At 47.1% G+C, this 22,578-nt stretch overlaps 1 protein-coding gene across 1 annotated transcript in view; it reads right to left on the bottom strand.

Moving 5' to 3' along the window:
• LOC144732885 (leucine-rich repeats and immunoglobulin-like domains protein 3) overlaps positions 1–22,578 on the bottom strand; it is a 115,919-nt gene that overhangs the window by 21,686 nt on the left and 71,655 nt on the right. Inside the window, exons 10-16 of the mRNA XM_078614547.1 lie at positions 19,156–19,227; positions 17,240–17,311; positions 11,663–11,826; positions 8,695–8,843; positions 2,831–3,008; positions 1,734–2,015; positions 373–580 (exon numbers count right to left, since the gene is read on the bottom strand). Of these exons, the coding sequence (XP_078470673.1) occupies positions 373–580; positions 1,734–2,015; positions 2,831–3,008; positions 8,695–8,843; positions 11,663–11,826; positions 17,240–17,311; positions 19,156–19,227 (1,125 nt within the window). The remainder of the gene's footprint in view (positions 1–372; positions 581–1,733; positions 2,016–2,830; positions 3,009–8,694; positions 8,844–11,662; positions 11,827–17,239; positions 17,312–19,155; positions 19,228–22,578) is intronic.

Raw genomic sequence — 22,578 nt, 5'->3', positions numbered from 1 at the left:
GGAGGTCATGGGTTCGATCCCGATGCTGACGGCTGTTGTATATTTGGAGTTTTCATGTTTCTCCCTCTGGTCGCGTGGATTTTTTGTCTCCACATTGAGAATCAACATGCGTTGAGAGCATTTGGCTACTATAAATTTCCATGGTGTGATAAGTCACTTTGTTGAGATATCATTTGTGGTCGCTTCCGGAAAAAAAGAAAATATATAGCTCAGTGGGCCTTACCTGGTAATATAAAAATAGTAGTATAGTAGTAGTAGCTTGTCCGTATGCCTTGCAGCCTACCTCTGGTCTCTCCCTCTGCCTACCCGCCCGCCCGCCTGCTTGCCTCACCTTTCCTCTTGACATGCCTGGGAGCGAGGGGAAAATCTCACCTTCCGGTGTCCTCGGGCCCGCAGTTGACGATGACGAGGAGCTGGTAGCTCGCGGCGAAGAAGTGCCGCTCGGTGAGCAGCAGCGGCGCGTCGTCCTTGGTCCAGTTGAGGCGAGGCGGGGGGCTCCCGCCGGCGATGCACTGCAGCACGGCCGTCTCCCCCGCGGCCACTGCACGGTCCTTCACCGGCCTCAGCAGCCAAGGCGTCTCTGCGCGAAAGGAAACGCGCCGCCGGATCAGCTGCTGCTACCGCCGGGGGCCATCGCCGCTGCCACCACCGCCACCGCCACCCGCCAATGTGCGCGCGCGCGCGCGAGCTGACACCTGTCGCGATTCGGCCGTCAGCGACAGCGTCGTGGCCCCGAATCTCGCCCTTGAAAAATGAGGCACGATTCGGCGGTGAATAATTAAAAGCGTCGCCGTGCCTCGGAGGTACGGCTGGGTGGCTTGGGGAGGGGGGGGGGTTAACGTCCCGTGGTGGTTGGAGAACCGAGCCGGTGTTGCTGACATCTCAGTATAGCTTCCAGCCCCAGGCTCCCACCGGAGAGCAGAGAGAGGTTAATAATAGTGCGGTGAGTTTATTTCGCGTAGGCAAATATGGAAGTCACTTTAAAGTCGCCAGTCAGAGTGAAAATGTAGCCAACGTTTGAATGAGAGTTGTGGGACGGTGCTTCTCTCTGTCTGACGACCATGGGGCAGTGATTGACGTTCTACATCGTCACGGCGGGTCCATGGGATGCTCACTGGTGACTTTGCATAGTGTGGTACTTATTTAGACAACCCGAGGGAGCAGCTGGGCTGAATCAACCCCTTAACCAAGCATTGACCTCGCAACTTCACCAACGTGATTCGAGCACTCTGCTGTAGTGCCAACCCGGTCAGCTTTGGCCTAACTACTGCAAAAAAAATGTTCTCCCTTGTGCAAAAGAGAAAATGCATAATGAGCTTCAATACAATATTGCTGTTTTTTGTTGCATTGCACAGAGCCCCATTGTTCAGAAGTAGTGCTCTTGACGAAAAAATCTGGTAACCCATCACCATTTTACAAGCCTTACTCTGCTGACTAGACGTCAAGTGGCTGAAAAGGTCCAGAGTTTGTTTGCTTAAACAAATGCTGTTGGATAATATTTACCTGAAAATCCAATTGGCTGATGGACTACTTTTGTGTTTATATGCTGCCCACCCATGCGTTTACCTATCGCTCCACAACAATGCACGGCGAGTTTGCGTACAAAGTACGAACGTGTGAAAACTGACAATCGAACGAATGAACGGTCAAACAAACAAACGGACAAACGAACGGAAAAACGAACGGACGGACAAACGAGCAGACAAACGAATGGACAGACGGATGGCCGGTACCAAGCACGGAGAGGCTGGCGTTGGCCGACATGGTTCCGGCGGCGTTCTGCGCGATGCAGCTGTACGTCCCCGCGTCGTCGGCCTTGAGCTCGACGATGAAGAAGACGTCGTCGGTGGGCATGACATGCATGCGCCGCTCGCGCGCTGCCGGGAAGTCCGTGCCGCCGTCCTTCTGCCACGAGATCTGCGGCGAGGGGTGGCCCCCGGCGGCACATTCGAGCCGCGCCGTGGAGCCCACGCGCAGGCTCAGGTCCGCCGGGGTCTTGGTGAACGACGGGAGCACTGCACGCACGCGCACGAGCGGGCGGGCGCGGGAGTGGCAGCGCAGACCGGCTCGTTGAAGCGCGAAACCCGAAGCGTTTCACGGTGGATGCAATGTGCTGCGCGCTTAGGTCGGAGGCCTGTTACGCCGCGTCCCGACCATCTCAGTGGCCTGCTGCTGCTGTTGCTGCGCTCTGGCCAAGGGGAAACGCCCCAGCGGCAGCTGACTTGTACCAGGATCGGCCCCCTAGGTTTTCAAGACACCCCGAGGGGCCTGAAGGGGCCCGGGCCAACATGTCACAGCCCTATTGTTGGCCGATTCTTATGCGCGACGCCCGGGGCACGTTGCCACTTTAACACATGCCGCCCCCCGCGACCACCACCACCACCACTCTCTGGGCAGGCCCCGCAGGACCAGACAGTCAGCAGCGTCATCTTCGGTCGAGAAGAAACAAACGACGATGATGACCAAGAACGGCAACAACAGTTTAAACACTGCCGTTGGGTTCCGTCGATGACGTCATCTTGCTCTATTTAAGACCGGAAGTCGGTGGATTGCTTCACTATTCTGGCAAATCGCCCGATGATGCTGGATGTAATTACCAGCGAAACGTCAGACTACTCAAATTGTAAATGTTGTGGATTTACTCTCCAACACATCGGTGGGCTGAAGTAGTAACTAATTGACGCGTTTTGTGTTACGCGACAAACCTTACTGCCTGTGTCGGGTGGCGGGAGGGATACGACACATTTATACTTACGCGATCTAACCCAACAAAAACATTTATTTACAAACAACAACAACAACAACTGCAACGCGCGCGCATAATACTCACCGCTCACGGTGAGCCGGGCCTTGCCAGAGTACGAGGAGCCGAAGGAGTTGGAGATGATGCACTGGTAGCGGCCCTCGTGGTGGAAGTCGACGGCGCGCAGGTGCAGGTAGGAGGTGAACTCACCTAGGCCGCCTTCCGCGGGACGGGCCCGTTCCAAGCGCTCCACCTCCGCGTCCACCTGCCAACAGCGACGCGGATGTTAGCTTCGTTTTCAGTCGGTAACGTCCGTGGAAATGTTGGCTGTGTTCCAATTAAGCCGTTTAGATTAATTTGGCGGTCCACAGATGCCGTGTCGCAGTTGACAAGGAGGTGGATCACGCAGCAGCGGAACCAAGGAAAACAACGGGAGGAGTGCGACCAAAACTTTTGTTTAATAATTTAGTGATGACCGCCGTCCTGTGTCCTCGATAACGAGCACGGCCGGGAATGATCAAGGCACAGTTGGCACGCGTCTGCAATTTCACATGCAGGTGGTCAAGCTTGTTGTTGCTCTGGAGACCGAGAGACCGACGATTGATGTTCGGTTTGCCGCATTCGGTGGCATTCGGCCGCGTGCAGGCTGCCATTTTCAACTCTAGTTTCGTATAATAATTAATAAAGAGGCAACCGAGTTGAAGGTGCGTCCCTGTGGTTCATTGCTCACGCCACCAGAGCGAGGTGTGGAGAGGCCCTGTTTGGTCAACACTGCCACGCTGATCGGACCCGTACAGTAATGATCAGACTTGTGCATTTGTTTTATTCGGATACTCATTGTTTTGCTCTGACGCTAAAAACACCGCCAAGTAATTCGACAAACATGTCGCGCAGCACGCTCCTGGCAATCTTGAAACTCAGTGTTGGCTTTGTTTGCTTGTAAAATAATATATGATTTTTTTTATATTAATCTGCTATATAAAGACGTGAAAAATATCGTTTCTTACGTTCGATATTCGACTTATTGTGTTTCTTAGCGGAAGCAACAATGCCTCCGCCTAAATAACAGGGTGGTGACACGGCCTAGCTGAATCACGTTCGCGGAATCTTGCAGAGGTCCACGGTTGGAAAGCTGTCTATTTCGCAGCTCATCGTCAAAGATACCGTGTGTGCCGCTGGCATAATTCGTTAAAAAAAATTAAATATTGGACAAATCATACACCCTTCACCAACCCGACTGTGAAACCTGGCAGGACACTCCAGAAAAAGACACGTGACACTCCGTGAAGTTACGTTACCCGCCTTCACCAGTTAAACATTGACCAGCACAGTGAAGTGTGGTCGTATAACCCCCACGACACGCACGGTGTAGGGAGTGTCCTAATCCAGCAATGGACTGACCGGTCCATGTACGTTACACAAATAATAACTTTAACCCCAAGACCGACACAGAGTGATTACGCAGTGGATTTCCAATGGACTGTGGATTACGATCAATTGATTGCACTATATCGGAGACCTTTTTCCAAATGAGATCAGGACACGAAATACGGGTCCAGGACAATATCCTGTCGACAATAAAACGCGTGATGCTCAAGTCCCAACTTCCAATGACACAACCGGGACCTCCGGAAAACAGCCACCGATATTGAAATGTCACCTCTGCTCGACGAAGCCCTCATTAAAACGATGGAGGGAAATGTTTTTGGATGTTCACTGTCGAGGGGAGGTCAAAGGTGTCGGGACTTAGAGACGGATGCTTTTCGTTAGTCTGAGGCCACTCGAATGGGCCCCACTGCCGACTCAAGAGATTAGCACTCAAGGAACGTACGAGAGTGTACGGACCAGGGTTGGAGCACAAATCGGTGCATTTATTTCCAGGTAAATAATCTCGGCGGATCAAATGCACGAGAAGTTTTTAAACGCACGTTTGGTGGGAAGACTTATTGGTGAAATTAGGTTGTTTTGGGGGGGGGGGGGGGGGGGGGTGTGTCAGGGTTTGAGACAACGTATTTGGAGTTGCAATGGCAATATGTATGTATGAGCTGCAAAACGGCCGTGTGTCAGCTCCGGCTCTTCATTGACGAGTGTATTGGGATCTCAATAAGTCCAATGCCCTAGCCAGGCGTCTTTGTCTTGGTGTGGTCTGGGACTGTTTTGTTGCTGTTTTTGCTGCCTTGCCCAAGCTTGAAAAATCGGACTCTTATATAATTGATGCTTACCTTTTCCTCTATTCTACACTCCTGTCGTTTTTTTTTTTGTATTGTTTGTGGATTACTGCTCGCTGAACCTGCCCCATGCTGGGACATCTGTGAAAAAGAGCTTCATAGCTCATCAGATTCTTCCTCCTGCACTCTAAATGAAGACTCTGGAGTCTGATTTCATATCCTTCAGTCCTTCCTAAGCACACGGCAGAGCGAAGAGCGGTTCCTCTGTCACGCCGCAAAGAATGCACAGATAGTAATCTGTTAATTAAAACTTGCTTGTAATATCTTCAAATGCATTTGATAATAATGCATGGGCTTCAAATAGACATATACATCACTGAAAGTACGTGCCGGCACAACCCATTTGCCAATTGAACATTTAACAAAAAAAATAAAAATGGATTGCGTATGCCACCGCCAGAAGCACTAGCGTGTATACATTTATTCTCGAAAGTAATTGACTGCATTTGTTATTTCAGCATCCCTCGAAAATGCATCGAGGCTGTTATGAACGACACTGAACTGAACAAAGTTTCGTGTGCTTTCGACATTTGTGTAAATATGATCAATTATAAGTACATTCTGCGCGCCTCCTTTAATTGCTTCAGCCATGAGACACATCTTGCGGATGTTATATTAACTTAATTACAACGTTTAAATGCTCTGCATGTGGGTAGTGGGTTGGAGCGGAGGTACAGTGGTTCGCGCACTGCACTATGAATCCGGCAACTTGAGCTCAATTCAATCTTGATTTGAAGCTTTCGTGACTGCAGGAATCCAAACCCTTTGGTTCTTTCGGTAAAGTGACGTAGGTAGAAAAATAATAGATCACGACGTTTCGATCGCAACACAAGCAATCGTCATCGGGGGGGACAACCACAGCAAGAAAGTTTTTCTTGCTGTGGTCTACCTACGTGACTTTACCGAAAGAACCAAGAGTATTTGAGCTCAATTGCCGTCCGTATTTAACAACCAGCGCAGAGTAATATCTGGTGCACCGGTCTTGGGCTCCCCTACACCAACTGGAACTGACCAGCATGGTGAAGTATGGTCAATTAAAACCCCCATGACCAATACAGCCATGGCGAGGCGGTCATACAACAGTGGGCGGACGAAGGGCCTGAAAATTAAACTTGTGTTATCATAATGGTAGTAACGTTGATCTTTTCGGGTGAAGGACGGCCATTTGCCAGAATTTGTTGTTTATAATGCGCAACATATTTCTCGTCGTAATTGTAACATCTGGCGGTCTACAACTTTAGGAATTCTCCAGTGCAACTCGAATACGAACAAGTTGGATCTTGCGCAAGGCCAACAGCTCTCAAGGCCGATGGTCTCATTTTGAAGGGCAGCCGAGTTCAGAACGATAAACACAGGTGTTCCGGGCTTAATTTCCAAAGCGGTGACACAGATTCATTGGCCACGGTTTGCTGCGCAAACAGTAAATGCGGAAAACTTTCCGCCCGCTCGGGAGTTTGACAAATATTTCGAGCCTCGGAATTTCTGAGCCTTAAGCCATGTTTCAATAATGCAAAGCGTATCTACTCGAGGATCCCCCAAGCTCTTGTCACAAGATGCCATAACATGTCAGATTTATAACGTTGATGCATCTCCGCGAACTTTTAACGAGCCGGTATGAAGACCAAACGTAGCAGGCGCATAGAAAGGTGACGAGAATGGTGTTGTGACATTTTTCGGCGGAAAAAAGTCAACGTAAGTGGAGTGCATTGAAAAAATAAAAATGCTTACTCAGATGTTGACATGCGCATCCAGTGCATTATCAGAAAGCGTGATAATGCAGAAGGAGATATTTCCACGTGTTAATAATGTATCTTGTTGGTGAGGATTAAAACAACCTGGCTATACAACTTCACCCGTTCCCATTCCCAGAGGTCTGCAAGTTGCAGAGTGGGTGTCCCCGTTCACCGCTGCATCTCAGAACGCGCAAGCGTTTTTGCGTTAATTTCATTTAGAAAGGCGTAGCGCCCTTGTTTGTTAAAGACATTGTACTCACCGCAGAGAACTGGAGCGGCACGACCACACTCTATGATACGTTACAACGACGTACACGTACGTCATCGCAATGGGAAAGGTTTAAGGAGCCTGCTATGAGATTCGGACGCACCAACAAATGTGCACGTGGAACGACGCAGATGAGCAAAAAAAAAAACGGAATCGCTGATTCGGCAGGCCAGTTCACACCCACCCTGCTGTAACTGATAGCTGCTAATCACTCTGCAACTGAGCAAGGCATCAACAGTGTCAAGGGGAACGCTCCCATGAGGTTGACCAGCATAGAGAGATGGAGAGATGAGATCGGCTGATGCGAGGGGAAAAAATGTGTCGTGGCGTGGTGGGACCATGGGGATTGGTGACAACGTGAGGAGATCCTGAACTAACAGTTTAACCAACATGGCTGGTGGCGCTGCTGCTGCTGATGATGATGATGATGAAAAATACTTTGCTGAAAGGATTTCGTCGCCAATCTTGCCAAATAGTTACACAAATACGAGCATTGCCATCGATATGCTGCGAGGCAAGTTGCGTAGCGATTGGTTTCAGAGTCTTCATCAAAAACGTTTGTGACGTCCTTCCATTGAGAAACGGATGGATTTAAGGTCATATTTCCTGTGATACTGAGAAACTCCGATATGTCACAGTATCAGGATACCAAGTATCACGGCAAACATCGATTTTGTTCAACATTGTCACGTATTTTTTTTGTTATCTCAAATATTTTCCTTCCCGACAAAATATTAATGAGGTAATAAGAGAAGACAAAATTAAACGTCCTACATAGTTTATTACCCTTTAAATGGGCACTTTAGCAACATGTTTTGCAGATGAATTGACGGCATGATAGTTGCGTGACCTCATCATTTCCGCAGTTGATTGCATTTTCCGATAATTGAATTGCTTCAAGTGCATCGGACAGCACGGGCGTATTACTGGTTGTGAATGTGCAATGTGGCCTTACAGTGCACATATCCTGGCACAAGTGCCGTGGTGACATCATCCGCCAATTAGTGGCGAATGGCAGTTGTTGTTGTTGTTATTGAACGTGCATGATTACATGACTTGTGGTAGGCTTATGTCGCGGCAACTACAGTTGTATGCCTTTGGTAATTTTCACTCACAACAGAAGAACAGCAAAGCGCGTAGACCACGCAAATAAACCAGTGGAATATGAGTTTATAAAAGTGGCGTGAAGCTGACAACGCGACGACCGTCGACAACGCGAAATACAATACCCGCGTCCTCATCGTGAAATATTTTTTGTTTTTATCGCGGAAACCCTAGAGCGGTGACGGATGGCGGCGGTGAACGAAAACGTTGAGAAGGTCGCGCTCATGACGCACAAAAGTGGGTGCCACAAATTAACCACAATGCCTCGCTGATTTCGTCAACAGGCATGAACCATCATCACTTGAAGCAGCAGTGGCTTTTGGCTAACGATCGAACAAAGACGGTCACCGCATTGCGCGTTTTCAGATGCGGCTGCTGTGGCCATCTGGAACGCTCTTCCTTACGATATTGGGAAGCCACTGGAGCAATGCACTTTTAAATCTAGATTGAAAATACATTTCTTCCTAACTACTTTTGTGTTTAGTTTATTGTGTCTCGTGCCTCAGATAGGCATGGTTGGCTACGTACGGTGGGAAATAAGTTCTACATACGTACATGCACAACATACATGCATACAAACACAATGCATGTACGTACATACACACCGTACGTACGTACCTCTGCGAGCGGCGCGTTGTCCTTGCGCCACAGGAAGGTGACGGGCGACTCGCTGCTCGAGGCGGCCGAGCACATGAAGGAGACGTTGGAGCCCCGCACGGCTGCACGAGTTTCCGGGTGCACCACCATGTGCGGCTTGGGATAGTCGTCTGCACACGGGTACACAGGGCACAGGTCCACCACCCACACGGGTACAGGTCCACCACCACACACACGGGTACAGGTCCACCACCACCCATGCAGGCATTTTGTGAATATAAATGTGACCTCTGTACAGAGGGTTCTTAATAACTCCAATAGAACAAACGTAAAGATCCCTCGAAAGCCTCAACAGTTTGCTGGAGCAAGTGCTGTTAGCGAGCACCTACGAAGGCTGGCACGGCACACGAAAAAGGGGGAATGGCCAGTACCACTCTTGACCGCCTTTGTTTCCCTAGTGCCAATGTTCACACATCGCACGAGCTACTCAATTGAGGCCGAGTCGATCTAGGGGAGTCTCACGACCGGTTTAGATAAACATCACACTTGCGTTGACAGCGAACGGGAATCGAACTCCGGTGGAGAAGGTTCGTAATGGTAGCTGCACCAACCGCCTTCGCTAACCGCTCAAGAAGAGCACACACACAGGCGCACGTTCGTGAAACTTGCGCCAACAGCATCGCCGGATCGTTAGGGCGCACACACGCGCGGGGGACGGAGCAGCAACGATCGCTGCGGGCACCGAGCGATGGTGAGGGAGGGAGGGGGGGTAGCCGCCAAGCCCCTTGGAGAAGGGGTCAATCACATCCGTTCTCATTTTCCATGAAAGCGCCAACGCTGGACTCGCGAGATAGGAGGCGATACGTCATGCGTGCTTTTACACGGTGACTTAAAGAATTATGACGGATGACGGGAGCGCTGGCGCGGCGGTCAGGCCCGGGCGTTGATGCGCGTCCGTGCCTGCGACCCTGGGTTTGATTCCAGACACAGTATTCGGTGGCAGCCTATCCCAAGGTCAGTGTGCAAGCTCAGATTCTGAAGGGCAGGGGAGCTGCATCATTTATGCGGTCATCTCCGCAGTCGCAGCGGATTTTGGCCGGCCATCGAACAAAGACGGTCACCGCATTGCAGGTGCGCTTCTGCGGCCGTCTGGAATGCCATTTCCTCCGATAGTTGGAAGTCGCTGGAGCTATGCCCTTTTAAATTATCGAGATTGAAAGCTAATTTATTTAGAACTGCTTTTTTGTGTTTATTAGTTTGTTGTCCTTCCCCCGCGCACCTCCAATTAGCACGGTTGGCTAACGTACGGCGCGAAAGAAGCTCAACATACACACATACAGTAGTGGAAGCCCTCCTTACCATAGGAAATAACAAATAAATTCGAATCATTCGTCAAAAACACTGCGGCATTAAAATTAAAAAAATTGAACAGGTGACGTTACTGGAGAGATAGGGTTGATGATAATAATTATAATAAGAGTTGGAGACTGGACTTCATAACATGGAGGCCTGATAAAGCTGTTTTCCGAATACCAGTTTTAATATTGCTCTTTCCCTCCAACCACAAGCCATTATAATGTTCAGCAGGGTTCAAAAAGCAGTCTGTATTCCCACACGCTTAGCATATGTAACGTATGATAACTGCATTTATTTCCGTTAGCAAAACTGCTTTTTATTTTTTAAGCATTTATTGTTTGTGAAAAAAAGATTTATATACACGCACATATACACAGCCGTGAAAATGTGCATCAAATGTTCAATTATCATTCCTGTTGAAGTTTTATTATAATTATAGTTGCTGCTGCTACGCAACGCAAAAAGTCAAACGTATCACACAAGAAACACAATGTGTTGATGCTTTGGAGTGCAGATTAATTACTTTACAAAACAGCGAGAGAAAAGCCGAGACTGGGCCTCGGTTCTGTATCATTGAGACATTTGATGAATTACTTTGCAATATTTCAGCGTCCAATCACAACCTACGCATCGGTCAAGTCTGTCGGCAGGTCGCTATGTGGATGGGTGAAAGTGTGGGTACTCTCACCCCTTGCACAGATTGTCTGGTAAGTGTGGAAGAGTCGGCCAAATGAACACACCAGGGAGGGGGCTCTCCAGAGCTTCCCGTCAAGTGGAAGCCCCTTCTACCAGCGTTGGCTGCATATATAAACCCTTTCCCGATCCGATGACGTACATGTACGTCATCGGACTTACACGTACGATGTCGTACACGTACGATGACGTAGGATGACGTACAATGATGTCATCGTACGTGAATGTTCTCAAAACGAAACCGGAGGAAAACCTCTAATAAAATAACTATCGGTACCGAGGCTCCCACAAGGCCATGGCGGGAGGGCGTGTGTGCACAGTGCGGTTTTTGCGATAAGTACAATGCCTTTTTTTTTTTTAAACGGCACTACGCCTCTAAATAAAATTAACGCTGAACCGCTTGTGCGTTCCGTGATTCAGAGGTGAATGGGACGCCCACCCTGCGACTCTGAACGGGAAAAGGTTAACTTGACAGGGGAAGGTTAAAACCCTCCTCGAATAGCTCAGCAACCTGACTTGCTGCACCCTCTTCCACAGGGCCACCTCGCAGCCCCAGAGAGCGTACGTGTGTGTGCGTGTGTCCTGTGGTGGCAGTGTAGCGGTAAGCGCGCTGCACTACGAACCTGGCTACCCGAGATCGATTCCCGCTCACGGCCAACACCAATGACGATTATCTGAACCGGTCCTGGGCCTCCCCTAGCTCGACTCAGCCTCAAATCAGTACCTGGTGCGATGTGTAAACATCGCCACTGGGGAGACAAAGGCGGTCGGGCGTCGTACTGGCCACCTACCCCCTCGTGCACCGTTCCGGCCTTCATAGGTGCTCGCTGACAGCACTTGCCCCAACAGTCTGTTTGTTCAGGCGATACGGGGCATCTTTGTATTTGGTACCCAGCCACTACGTGCGTACGCACGTGGGCGTGCGTGCGTAGTCGCTCACCGCACACGAAGTTCTCCTGCCGGACGGAGAGGACGCTCCTCCCCTTGAGCCACGCCGGGTGGGCACAGGCGACGGCCACCGACTGCGCGAAGCCGCGCTCCGTCAGCCAGCCCGGCAGCCACTTGAGCTGGCAGTCGCAGAGCAGCTCACTGGTGTTCAGCTTCCTAAGGCGGCGGCGGCGCAGGAGACGAGAGAAAGAGAGAGACTGGGTCACATGGCCGTGGGCGTGTGGGCCTCCTCTTCAGACGGGGTTTGTTTTAGCCTTTGTGCTCAAACGGATCAGCAAGTGTGCGAGTCGCTTCGCCCCGCTATAAGACCACCCCCCCACCCCCCGGGTTTCATTGAAGGGGTGCCATGGTAGCTAGGAGATGTTAACTACCTCGCCTTGTATGCAGGAGGTCGTGGGTTCGATCCCGACCCTGATGCCTGATGCTGTTTATTTGGAGTTTAGTTTGCGTGTCTCTCATCATCATCACCACGGTGGCTAGGATATGTTAACTACCTCGCCTGGAATGAAGGAGGTTGTGGGTTCGATCCCGACCCTGACGCCTGCGGCTGTATATTTGGAGTTTAGTTTGCGTGTTTTCACCATGGTCGCGTTGATTTTTCTCCGGGTCCTCCGGTTTTCCTCCACATTTAGAATCACCGTGCGTTTAGAGTATTTGGCCACTTCGTTGAGCTATCATTTGTGGCCAGGTCGCTTCTGGAAAAGAGTTATATAGCTCAGTGGGCCTTACCTGGTAAAATAAGAAATTGTTCATAATAGTTGGACAGTTTAATTTAAAACTGTGTTATTTTTGTAAAAGAAAAAGAAAAAAATGGTACAGCCCTGAAATATCTTGCTTATGACCCTGCTGGTGGAAGAAACCTCCGCTGTCGGGATCTCTGGAAAGCTCCTCCAATGAGCACGGTTGGCTACACATACGGTGCGAAAGAAGTTCAACGTACATACTTCGGTTAGATATTTGGCCCCTCTCTGCTACGCAGGCCACACATGTCTTGGAAGCGATGGGAAGCACCGACATCTTACACCACCACCACCGCCACCGCCGCGCGAAGTTCTGGCCATCGACGAACTGTGGTGGAACCCAGTCACTCCAGCCGTGGAGTCAGAGGCAGTGGCCGGGGTGGGGATTTAAGAAAAACCTGCACCGTCGATTCCACTGACGTGCCCGGGCATCGAATTGAACCGACGACCCCTGCACGGCAAGTACGGTGTGCTAACGATTACACCGTGGGCAGCAAAACCACAACTTGTTTATTTTTTTGGTGAACCAGAAAATAACTTGTTTGGCTCCTTCAAAAGTGGAAAACAGCACCGCGTGGTTTCAGTGAAGAAACTTCCACGAGCGGTTTCGGCAGTCGCCTTGATGGGGAGAGACAAACCTGGCCCGTCTCGACTGTGAGGCCAAGTGAGTTGGCCTCATCAGCACGTTGGAAACACTGACAAATACTGGACCATGTGATACTGCTGCTGCAGCTACGCAGCATAGACCTCTTATGAATGTCGGCTGGGGGGAAATGTGGATCCTTGAGCTGGCCATGGAAACAAGAGGGGAAAAGCTACACTGCACTGAATTTCCCAAAAGAATGTTACACTGATTCTGCCATGCATGTACAAGCTGTTTGACCATACTGCGTATGTGTGTAACTTGTGCACGTGTTTGCGTGCGTCTAGATGTCTATTGTAGGCAGCGGTAGTGTAGATGTTAGCGCTACGCTGCGCTACGAATCCAGCGGCCCGAGGTCGATTCCCACTCACGGCCAACACCGGTGACGATTATCTGAACTGGTCTTGGGCCTCCCCTATGTCGACTTGGCCTCAAATGAGTACCTGGTGCGGTGTGTAAACATCGTCACTAGGGAGACAAAGGCGGCCGGGCGTGTTGCTGGCCACCCACCCCCTCGTGTGCCGTTCCGGCCTTCACAGGTGCTCGCTAACCTTTGACTTTGTATGAGCTTTGGCTTTTGCAAGAATCAATCCAGAGAAGTGAACGAGGAAAATAAAAGTTGTTGAAAATAACGTAAGTTCTAATAATTAAAATGATTACTTTATTTTCACAACTATACCATCTTGGTCTAGTCGATGCAACCTTCCTGTCAACCCAATGGAGCCAGTTCAATAAGAATTTTAACGACTAGAATATTCACCTTCTTGCTTTTCAAAGTCAGAATGGAAGGAAATAGCAATTATATTCCTCTTGGTTCTTTCGGTAAAATCACGTATAAAGATAAAATAATAAATTAAATAATAGCATACTACGACGTTTCGATAGTATGCTATTATTTAATTTATTATTTTATCTTTATACGTGACTTTACCGAAAGAACCAAGAGTAATTCCTGCAGTCACGAAAGCTCCAAATTAAGCAATTATATTCGACATTATACTTGAAATTTCGCCAAATCGTGATGATTTTTCAGGTCACAGGAAGATAAAACCCAATAAGTTTTATCGTTAGATCAGTTACTCTAAGAGCCAGATGATAGACACATCTTCAACCAGCATAGCTAATTATCTATTGATAAACATTTGCATGTATTTGCAGACAAACACACACACACACAATCCTTTCACAAAGATGAACGCCAACTGTGAATGCGAGCACATTAGAACCGCTTGTTGTTGTTGTTTAGTTTGTTGTCCTTCCCCCGTACCCCTGATAATCTCAAACCAGTAAGAGGACGCACAGTATTCGTTCATTCTCAAGGCGAGATAATGATTCAGTGGTATGAGGAGGAACCACAGCCAAAGGGTGGATAGGCAGCAGACGGGCAGTACGCCGACACCTCCGATGAGCACGGTTGGCTACGTACGGTGCAAAATAAGTTCGGCGGACGTACGTGTACACACAGCGGTGGGGCGGACGGAGCCGATAATGAATCCGTGTGATACACCACCCTCACTTCATACTCGAGTCCATCCAACAGCGTGCGAGCGAAGGGAACGTGGGCTCATGCCACAGCACGCCAGAGCCGTGGCACGACGCTAGGACCGACCAGAGTTCACGTGGCTTATGGCAGTCCGGAGAATGGGAACACACACACACACTCTCGATTGTGGAGGATCAATAACGCACGAAAAAGGCCGGTTCATGAACCGGGCCTGAGCGACCGTTGTAACACAAGGATTACCACTTTAGCACAGGACCGTGCTTTTCACCTTTAGCAATCTGCCCGAAACCCAAAAGCGCAATTCCCATTCGACTTCTTTTTTTTGTTATTTGGCAAAAATTCGGGTTGTGACCTTGCGCATAGGCTATGCATTGAAGGCGGCACAGAGTCTCCTATTTTTAATGTAACGTTTCATTATTACCACTGCCCTACTTTTAATGTAGCTTTCCACTATTATCACTGCATTACTATTTAACTAATATTTGGAAGCCAGATTACGCTTTTTTTTACTTGTTACATATTTGTATGCTTTTATACACATTCATCAGACTCGCCAACTTGTAGCAACGTCAACGACATAGACGGGGGAAAAAAAACCACACGGAATGAAACCACTTTTCCCTTCTGGGGTTTTGGGTCAGGGATGAAGAAAAAAAAATCCTGCTCAGGCCAAATGCCAATAAAGTCACGACAGAGCTTCTAATACAACAATCAACAAGTTCACTCTGTCGAGTTTCTCCTTCGAGAAAGTACTATGGGTACGTGGAGATGTGCCCGTTGTGTGTGCGCGTGTGTGGGCAAGTGTTCGCGCGCGTGTGGTATGCCGTGTGTGTGTGTGTGTGCACGTCGGGAGTGGTAGTGTCACGGTTTGCGCGCTGCGCCACGAACCCGGCTTGCCCGAGTTCGATTCCCGCTCACGGTCAACACCAGTAATAATTATCGGAACCAGTCCAGGGCCTCCTCTAGGTCGACTTGGCCTCAAATGAGTGTGTAAACATCGCCACTGGGGAGACATCTGCGGCCGGGTGTGGTGCTGGCCACCCATCCCCCTCGTGTGCCGTGCCGACTTTCAGAGGGCTCCTGCACTATGAAGGCACTTGCCCCAAGAGTCTCGTAAGGCTACATGGGGGATCTTTGTCTTTGTATGGGAATCTGTGCACATACTTCGTACACTGAAATAGTGCTGTGTCGTAAAACAATTTAAGTGAAAGTGGGAAAACGCCTTTAAATTATCATAAAAGCAGGCTAATTGAAATAATATGGAGGTCATTTACAATTATGAATGTAGTTTTTAAAACAAATTACATTTCAAGCACCACTAAACCCGCATAGTTCCAGCAATGTGGCACTGTGGTTACAACGCCAGGATTACACTGCAATAAAAAAACATGTTCCTGGGTAGTAGGTGGTCATTCGTAATTGCTTATGCCTCAAAAGTATAGGAAATGGCTATTATTCCCCACAAACGTTGTTTTGTGACCAGGACAGTGATATTTTGAAATGTACTTATTTTCAATGAGAAAATGGGCGAATTTGTGTCTTTTCGTTCACATAAAGTAAGAAAACAACAACATATGAATCAAAATTAACATGTATTTAAACTAAAGTAATACAAAAATGTCTACAAAAGATTTAGACACCAAGGTGCACTGCCACAGGCGGGACTGGCCACAGCGGACCGAGTTCTCTGTGGGGAGGAACAACGTCAAGTGGGCCTTATGAAACCATTTGTCAGAGCTGTAGATAAGGAGTCGGCAGCCTTCAAGTACCTTTAATACTTCTTTCCTAAGCTCTCTGAGGCAAAGGTCAAAGCCGGTGTCTTTGTCGGACCACAGATAAAGAAGATCCTGGAGTGCAATGAATTTCCCAAGAAGCTCACTAGTAAGGAGAAAGCGGCTTGGAACAGCTTTGTCGCAGTGGTTCGTGGCTTCCTGGGCAATCACAAGGTCGAAAACTATGTGGAGCTGGTTGAGACTCTGGTAAAGAACTACGGCACAATGGGCTGTAGGATGTCCCTCAAAGTCCATATCCTTGATGCTCATCTTGATCAATTCAAGGAGAACATGGGAGTGTACTCAGAGGAACTAGATATACTGGACTTTGAATGCCGCTACTAAGGACAGTATAACGAGAACATGATGGAGACTACACTTGGGGCTGATTCGTGAAAGTGATTTACAGTTACATCGTACATCTTGAAAAACGACTCACTTAAAAATCTTTTGCAGTAATTTTGTATTACTTTAGCATCAATAAAGGTTTGATTCATATGTTGTTTTGTTCTCACTTTATGTGAACGAAAATACATAAATTCGCCCGTTTTCTCATTGAAAATAGGTAAATTTAAAAATGTCATTGTCCTGGTCACAAAAGCAAAGTTTGTGGGGAATAATAGCCGTTTTCTATACTTTTTAGGCATAAGCAATTACGAAATAACACTTACTACCCAGGAACAAAAATTGTGTTACGTAGTGTTACCCCATCATTCTGAATGTTTTGGATAGTCAACAGTGGCTGTTCTTTGAATAGAGACTGGGCCCCACATTAGGTAGATGTGGAATGTGTGACACTGACTCAGAGTTGAGCACTGTCACAGCCGCTCCTCTGAAGCAGAAAACACTTTGAGCTTGCTTTGACCTTAAACGAGATATGACGTCGAACTGTATTGCTGAGTATACTTACATCTGATGAAGCAACTTGAGGGTGTTGAAGGCGTTGGCTTGTATTGACACGATTGCATTGCCCATCAGGTCTCTGAAGGAAAATAAAGATATTCCGAGATGTGGAAGAAGAAAAATAAGAATCTGAAACCATTAAAACGAAACAATTTTTATTAAATCCTTTATATTAAGTTCACTTGCTTGCGCGCTTACGACCGTGCAAATCTTTCGGTCGTTTTTTAACCCACTTCCCGTGATCCAATCGAGCTGACATTTTGCACACAGACTCGTTGTGCGTGACAATTTATTTTCGTGAAAATTTTTTTCCATAACTTTACACTTTTTAGGAAAAAAAAAATGATATTTAATTACCAATTGCTTAATGGTGGCAGGCAATCATCTGACCCATAGGTGGCAGCTATCTCAAGCCAGAGGACAAGAGGATTTATAGTGAAAAACAAGTAAAGCTCACTGAGCTATGCAGCTCTTTGTCAGAAGTGATCTGGCCACAACGAAGTGGCTTATCACGTGGAAATGTTTAGTTGCCACATACTCTTAATGAATGTTTCTAAATGTGGAGAGAAAAACCGGAGGACACAGATACAAATCCACGCGACCACAGGGAAAGAGACACACAAGCTCCAAATATACAGAGGTCAGAGGTCAGGATCGAACCCACAACCTCCTGTGTACCAGGCGAGGGAATTAACATCTCACCACCACGGTACCCATAGCAGAGGAATACAAAATACATACTAACATTGTAGATGTAATTGGCTCATTCAAAAAAAGGTATAAAAATAACCAGCATAATATGCAGCGTCTGTATCAATTAAAATTACGTTTTTCGTGAAATGTAGAAACAGCTGCTTTTAATTATTTTAATATGCTTCAAGAAGGAATTATAGGTTAGGAATGTAATAGTAGTATCCACTTTGTACATATATGCCAGAATTCACATATTAATATCGGAATACTAATCAATTTGCATTCATCCGTTTTATTGTTTTGCTTGATACGCATACGGAGAGATGCAGCGAGTATGAGGCAGTCCATTCCGTATGTACACAAATACAGTCCCTTAAGTAACCCAGAAACCAAGCATATAATTCAGTAACAAATTGATGATATGTAGCAAAACATATATTTTTTAAAGACAATTATCTCCAGACTAGCATGACAGAGTGTTTGGATTAATTGTTAGCGAACTCCTATTTAGCCTAACCACACCACACATTGGTGTGGTTTGGCCCAGACCATATCTGTTGTTGGCAGCCTTTGTCTCCCCCGGTGTTAATGCCAACCCATTCTGCAAAAAACGAATTTCAGCCTCAATTGTCCCGCACAGAAACCAAGGACAAATCCAGATTACCGACTGCCAGCAGCAGTCTTGCATGCTGGGGAATCAAACCCAGGTTTTCAAGAGCTTAGTGTGGAGTTCACTAATGACTACCCAACCATTGCCAATACGTGCACAATAACAAAGACAAAGATCCCCCGTGTAGCCTTAAGAGACTGTTGCGACAAGTGCTGTTAGCGAGCACCTATGAAAGCCGGCACAGCACACGAGGGGGTGGGTGGCCAGCATCACGCCCGGCCGCCTTTGTCTCCCTAGTGGCGATGTTAACTACACACCACACTAGGGGAGGCCCAGGACCGGTTCAGATAATTTTCACTGGTGTCGGCCGTGAGCGGGAATCGAAGCGCAGCGTAGCGTGAACCCCTACACCACCGCCCGCTCCCCACATGCTCGCAACACATGGTGTACCAATTTTTTTCAATTACTTTTCAGAATTATTACTAATGCCTATAATACCGACTGCGGAGCAGGTGTTCTTAGATACACATGCCGATGCAATGATTCATTTTAAAAGGGAGGCCTCGATAAAAAAAAAGTTCCAAAGAGGGGTGGTTGTACACCACCCACACGGTACTCACAGCTGTCCCAGTTTCTCCAGTCCCACGAAGGCCTTTTTAGCAATCGACTTTATCTGGTTTCCATGCAGGCTTCTGTTGAGAACAAAAAAAAAGTCGAATAACAAAGCACATTTTTCGATTTAAAGCTTTCGTGACTGCAGGGATTCATATTCTTGGTTCTTTCGGTAAAGTCACTTAGAAGGGAAATAATAAAATAATAAAAAATAAAACATAATAAAATAAAATTCTCACGACGTTTCGGCCACAACGCAAGCAGCCGTCCTCAGGTGAAGAAACAGAGCTGTCGGAAAGACAGCATCCTAATGTTTCAAACGTCGTGAGAATTTTATTATGTTTTATTTTTATTATTTTATTATTTTCCTTCTACGTGACTTTACCGAAAGAACCAAGAATATAAGAAAGCACATGTATCGCAACCCGTAATAATTGCCATTATTTACGCTTGCTTTCTCTTCAGTCGGAACTCTGTCAAAAATAACACATCCGTATCTCAGCCTATGAGCCTTGACATCAACTATGTAAAATTGCTCCTCGGCAGTATCCATCATCAATCCACTGCTGGATGGAGGTCTCCTGCAAGCCTTAGCCATTGCTCACGGTCCAGCGGTGCAACAAACAAGAGCGTATAATTTGTGAATTATTATCCACGTCATTCCGTGATTTGTGGTTACTACAAAAACACATGGCTTTGGGACTGTGACATGGCTCTGGCGAAGAATGTATTCACAAAAATGGGTTTGAACACCAAACTGCAAAAACAAGTAATTTACAACCGTTTATCCTTGCGTGTGTGTGTTTGTTTATGACTATTCACGCAGTAAAACACAGCACGTTGGCATAGTAGGGGGGCACAGATGGTGCATCGGCCAGTCATCTCAGTCAGTCAACCCGTGGCATCTGGATCTGTCCCGTGACCTCCTGCCAGCGGGCGTTCGGTTCGATACTTCACGTGGCCCGAAAGTGCACATAGCCTGGCACAGGCGCCGCAGTGACGTCATGGCCACTTAGTGGCAAATGGCGGTTGTTGTTGTTGTTTTATGTCTACTGCAATTAATAACAAAGGCTTGTTGCAGCCGGCTAATGGAAGATAGTAGACTGCCTGGGAGCTAAGTTGCGTGCAATATGTTACAAGGCCATGTAGAAACTCTTTCCCGTTTATTTTCCGAGGTTCTTGATTTCACCAACGTTTCTATCACGTGAAGGGACATTTTACTTTGTGCACCGCACCGCGATAGACAGCATTCAGGGACTTGATTCCCCTTGGGAGACAATGTGGTTCAAAACCGGTGATTCAAACAGCGGGCCTGGTTCAATAATGGGACAGTGTCCCAGACAGCATTAGAATCATTGATAGGATTTCAAGTTGTAAAAAAAAAGTAGTTTCAACTCTTCTTATTAATTGTACATTTGTTCTTGACTAATTGTGCGTTCTTAAATAAATGTAATTATTTGTTGGTAGAGTGATGGGTCGAGAAATAGCTAAGTCTGTGCTGTCCAATTGCCTGGGTGACTCAACTACTAAACAAATAAACAATATTCTTGGTTGATAATTGTTTTTTGACCCTTCTATCTGGCAACAAAACTGACACTTTTTTTACAAGCAGTCATGTTTACATAGACCACAATACCTGCAGTCATAATGCAAACAAAAAATACAACTCTGATAATGTATGCACTGTCTTTGAAGTTGATTGGTCCACACCCGAGACAGTTTTCCTTAGAGCCTAGTCTCACATGGGTTGGACCAGATGACGCCAAAAGGCGCACAACTCAAAGACAATGCACCATCAGAGTATGAGAGCTCGGGGTAAACATTTACACCATTGGAACCTCATTTGCCAGTAAAAAATATGTCTCGGGTGTGGACCAATCAACTTCAAGGACAGTGCACATTATCAGAGTTGTGTTTTTTGTTTGCATTATGACTGCAGGTAATGTGGTCTATGTAAACAAAAAAGGTGTCAGTTTTGTTGCCAGATAGAAGGGTAAAAAACCAATTGTCATATTTTTACTGGCAAATGAGGTTCCAATGGAATATTCTTGGTTCTTTCAGTAAAGTCACGTAGAAGGGAAATAATATTTATTTTATTTTATTGTTTCCCTTCTACGTGACTTTACCGAAAGAACCAAGAATATGAATCCCTGCAGTCACGAAAGCTTTAAATCGAAAAAAACAATTAACAAACATACTCAAGAGAATCAGAACAAAGGGAATATGCAGATTCATGCTTTACTTGGGGATATTTACAAACCTGGTGGTAAAAACCAGCTGGTAACCTTACTGACTTATACATATTTCCAATGATTTGTTTGGACTACTCATTTAAAATACGCCCAAATGCCAAATTGCCAAGTATTATCATCACGTCTAGACAGGGGGCATCTGTATTCACATTACGAAACGTCCACATGCATATTAATGAGGCCGAGACGGACTAAATTACCGTCGAACAATTTTAGAGATGGGAAAAAAAGATGGCGAATCAAATAAAATGCATCATAAACAAATAAAAAAAACCCTCCAAAACAATGATAATAACAACGCTATAATTGTGCCCGTTAAAAAAACGATACGCGTGTTACGCACACCCGGCAATGCGGGCTGCATTCTTCGCATTTATTGACAAAGTCGTTTCTTTGTGTGCGGAATTATGCCAGCACGGCGATTCACACCTCCGACACCCTCTTGAAGTGCTGTCATGCACGGGTTGTCTCCAGTTACCCTTTTCCAACCTCATCCATATTTAATGAGAGGCTGCGACTGAAAGGAAAGCTTTATTTCCCGAAATACTTTCTTCTGCCCCCAAAAAGCCGGGCCAAAGAGGACTGCAACCTTTCGTGGAACGGGTGATGTTAAGTTGCATTCTGGGATCCTCCTAGTTTATTGGCATTTGAGTGCACAGTGATGAGAAACCTCAACATCCAAGGCTCCAATTGACCTTCATTTAACAATGCCTTCTCCCCGTCGCACTATTTTACGAGTGGTAAGATGGAGATGGAGTTTATGGTATCGAGTAGAGAGGGGCTGGGGGGAGGTTAAATGTGTCTGTGTGTGTCTGTGTGGTGTATAAGAGTCAGTCATCTCAGTCGGCCAACCCATGGCACCGGGGTCTGTCCCCGCGACCTCCTGCCAGCGAGCCTTCGACACTTTACGTGGCCTCAACGTGCACCTGGCCTGGCACAGGCGACGTGGTGACGTCTCCTTCACTTAGTGGCGAATGGCGGTTGTTGTTGTTGTTATAACAGTTCCAGCGTATCTGGATCGAGATTGCAATTTTGCTCATTTGTAACGACTGTGCCACCGAGTCCTAAAGGAGGATGAAACCCGCTCCACAGTTTGCCAATCACTCCGTCCACTGCTGCTGCTCTGAGTTGCGCACATTTGCACAACACTCACAGTTTACTCAAGGTGAACGTGCCTCG

This window comes from Lampetra planeri, chromosome 44 (genome assembly GCF_965212315.1).
Source record: "Lampetra planeri chromosome 44, kcLamPlan1.2.h2, whole genome shotgun sequence".
In the NCBI taxonomy this organism is placed as follows: domain Eukaryota; kingdom Metazoa; phylum Chordata; class Hyperoartia; order Petromyzontiformes; family Petromyzontidae; genus Lampetra; species Lampetra planeri.
The sequence above is the reverse complement of the archived record's forward strand: the minus strand, read 5'-3'. Positions and strand labels throughout refer to the sequence as shown.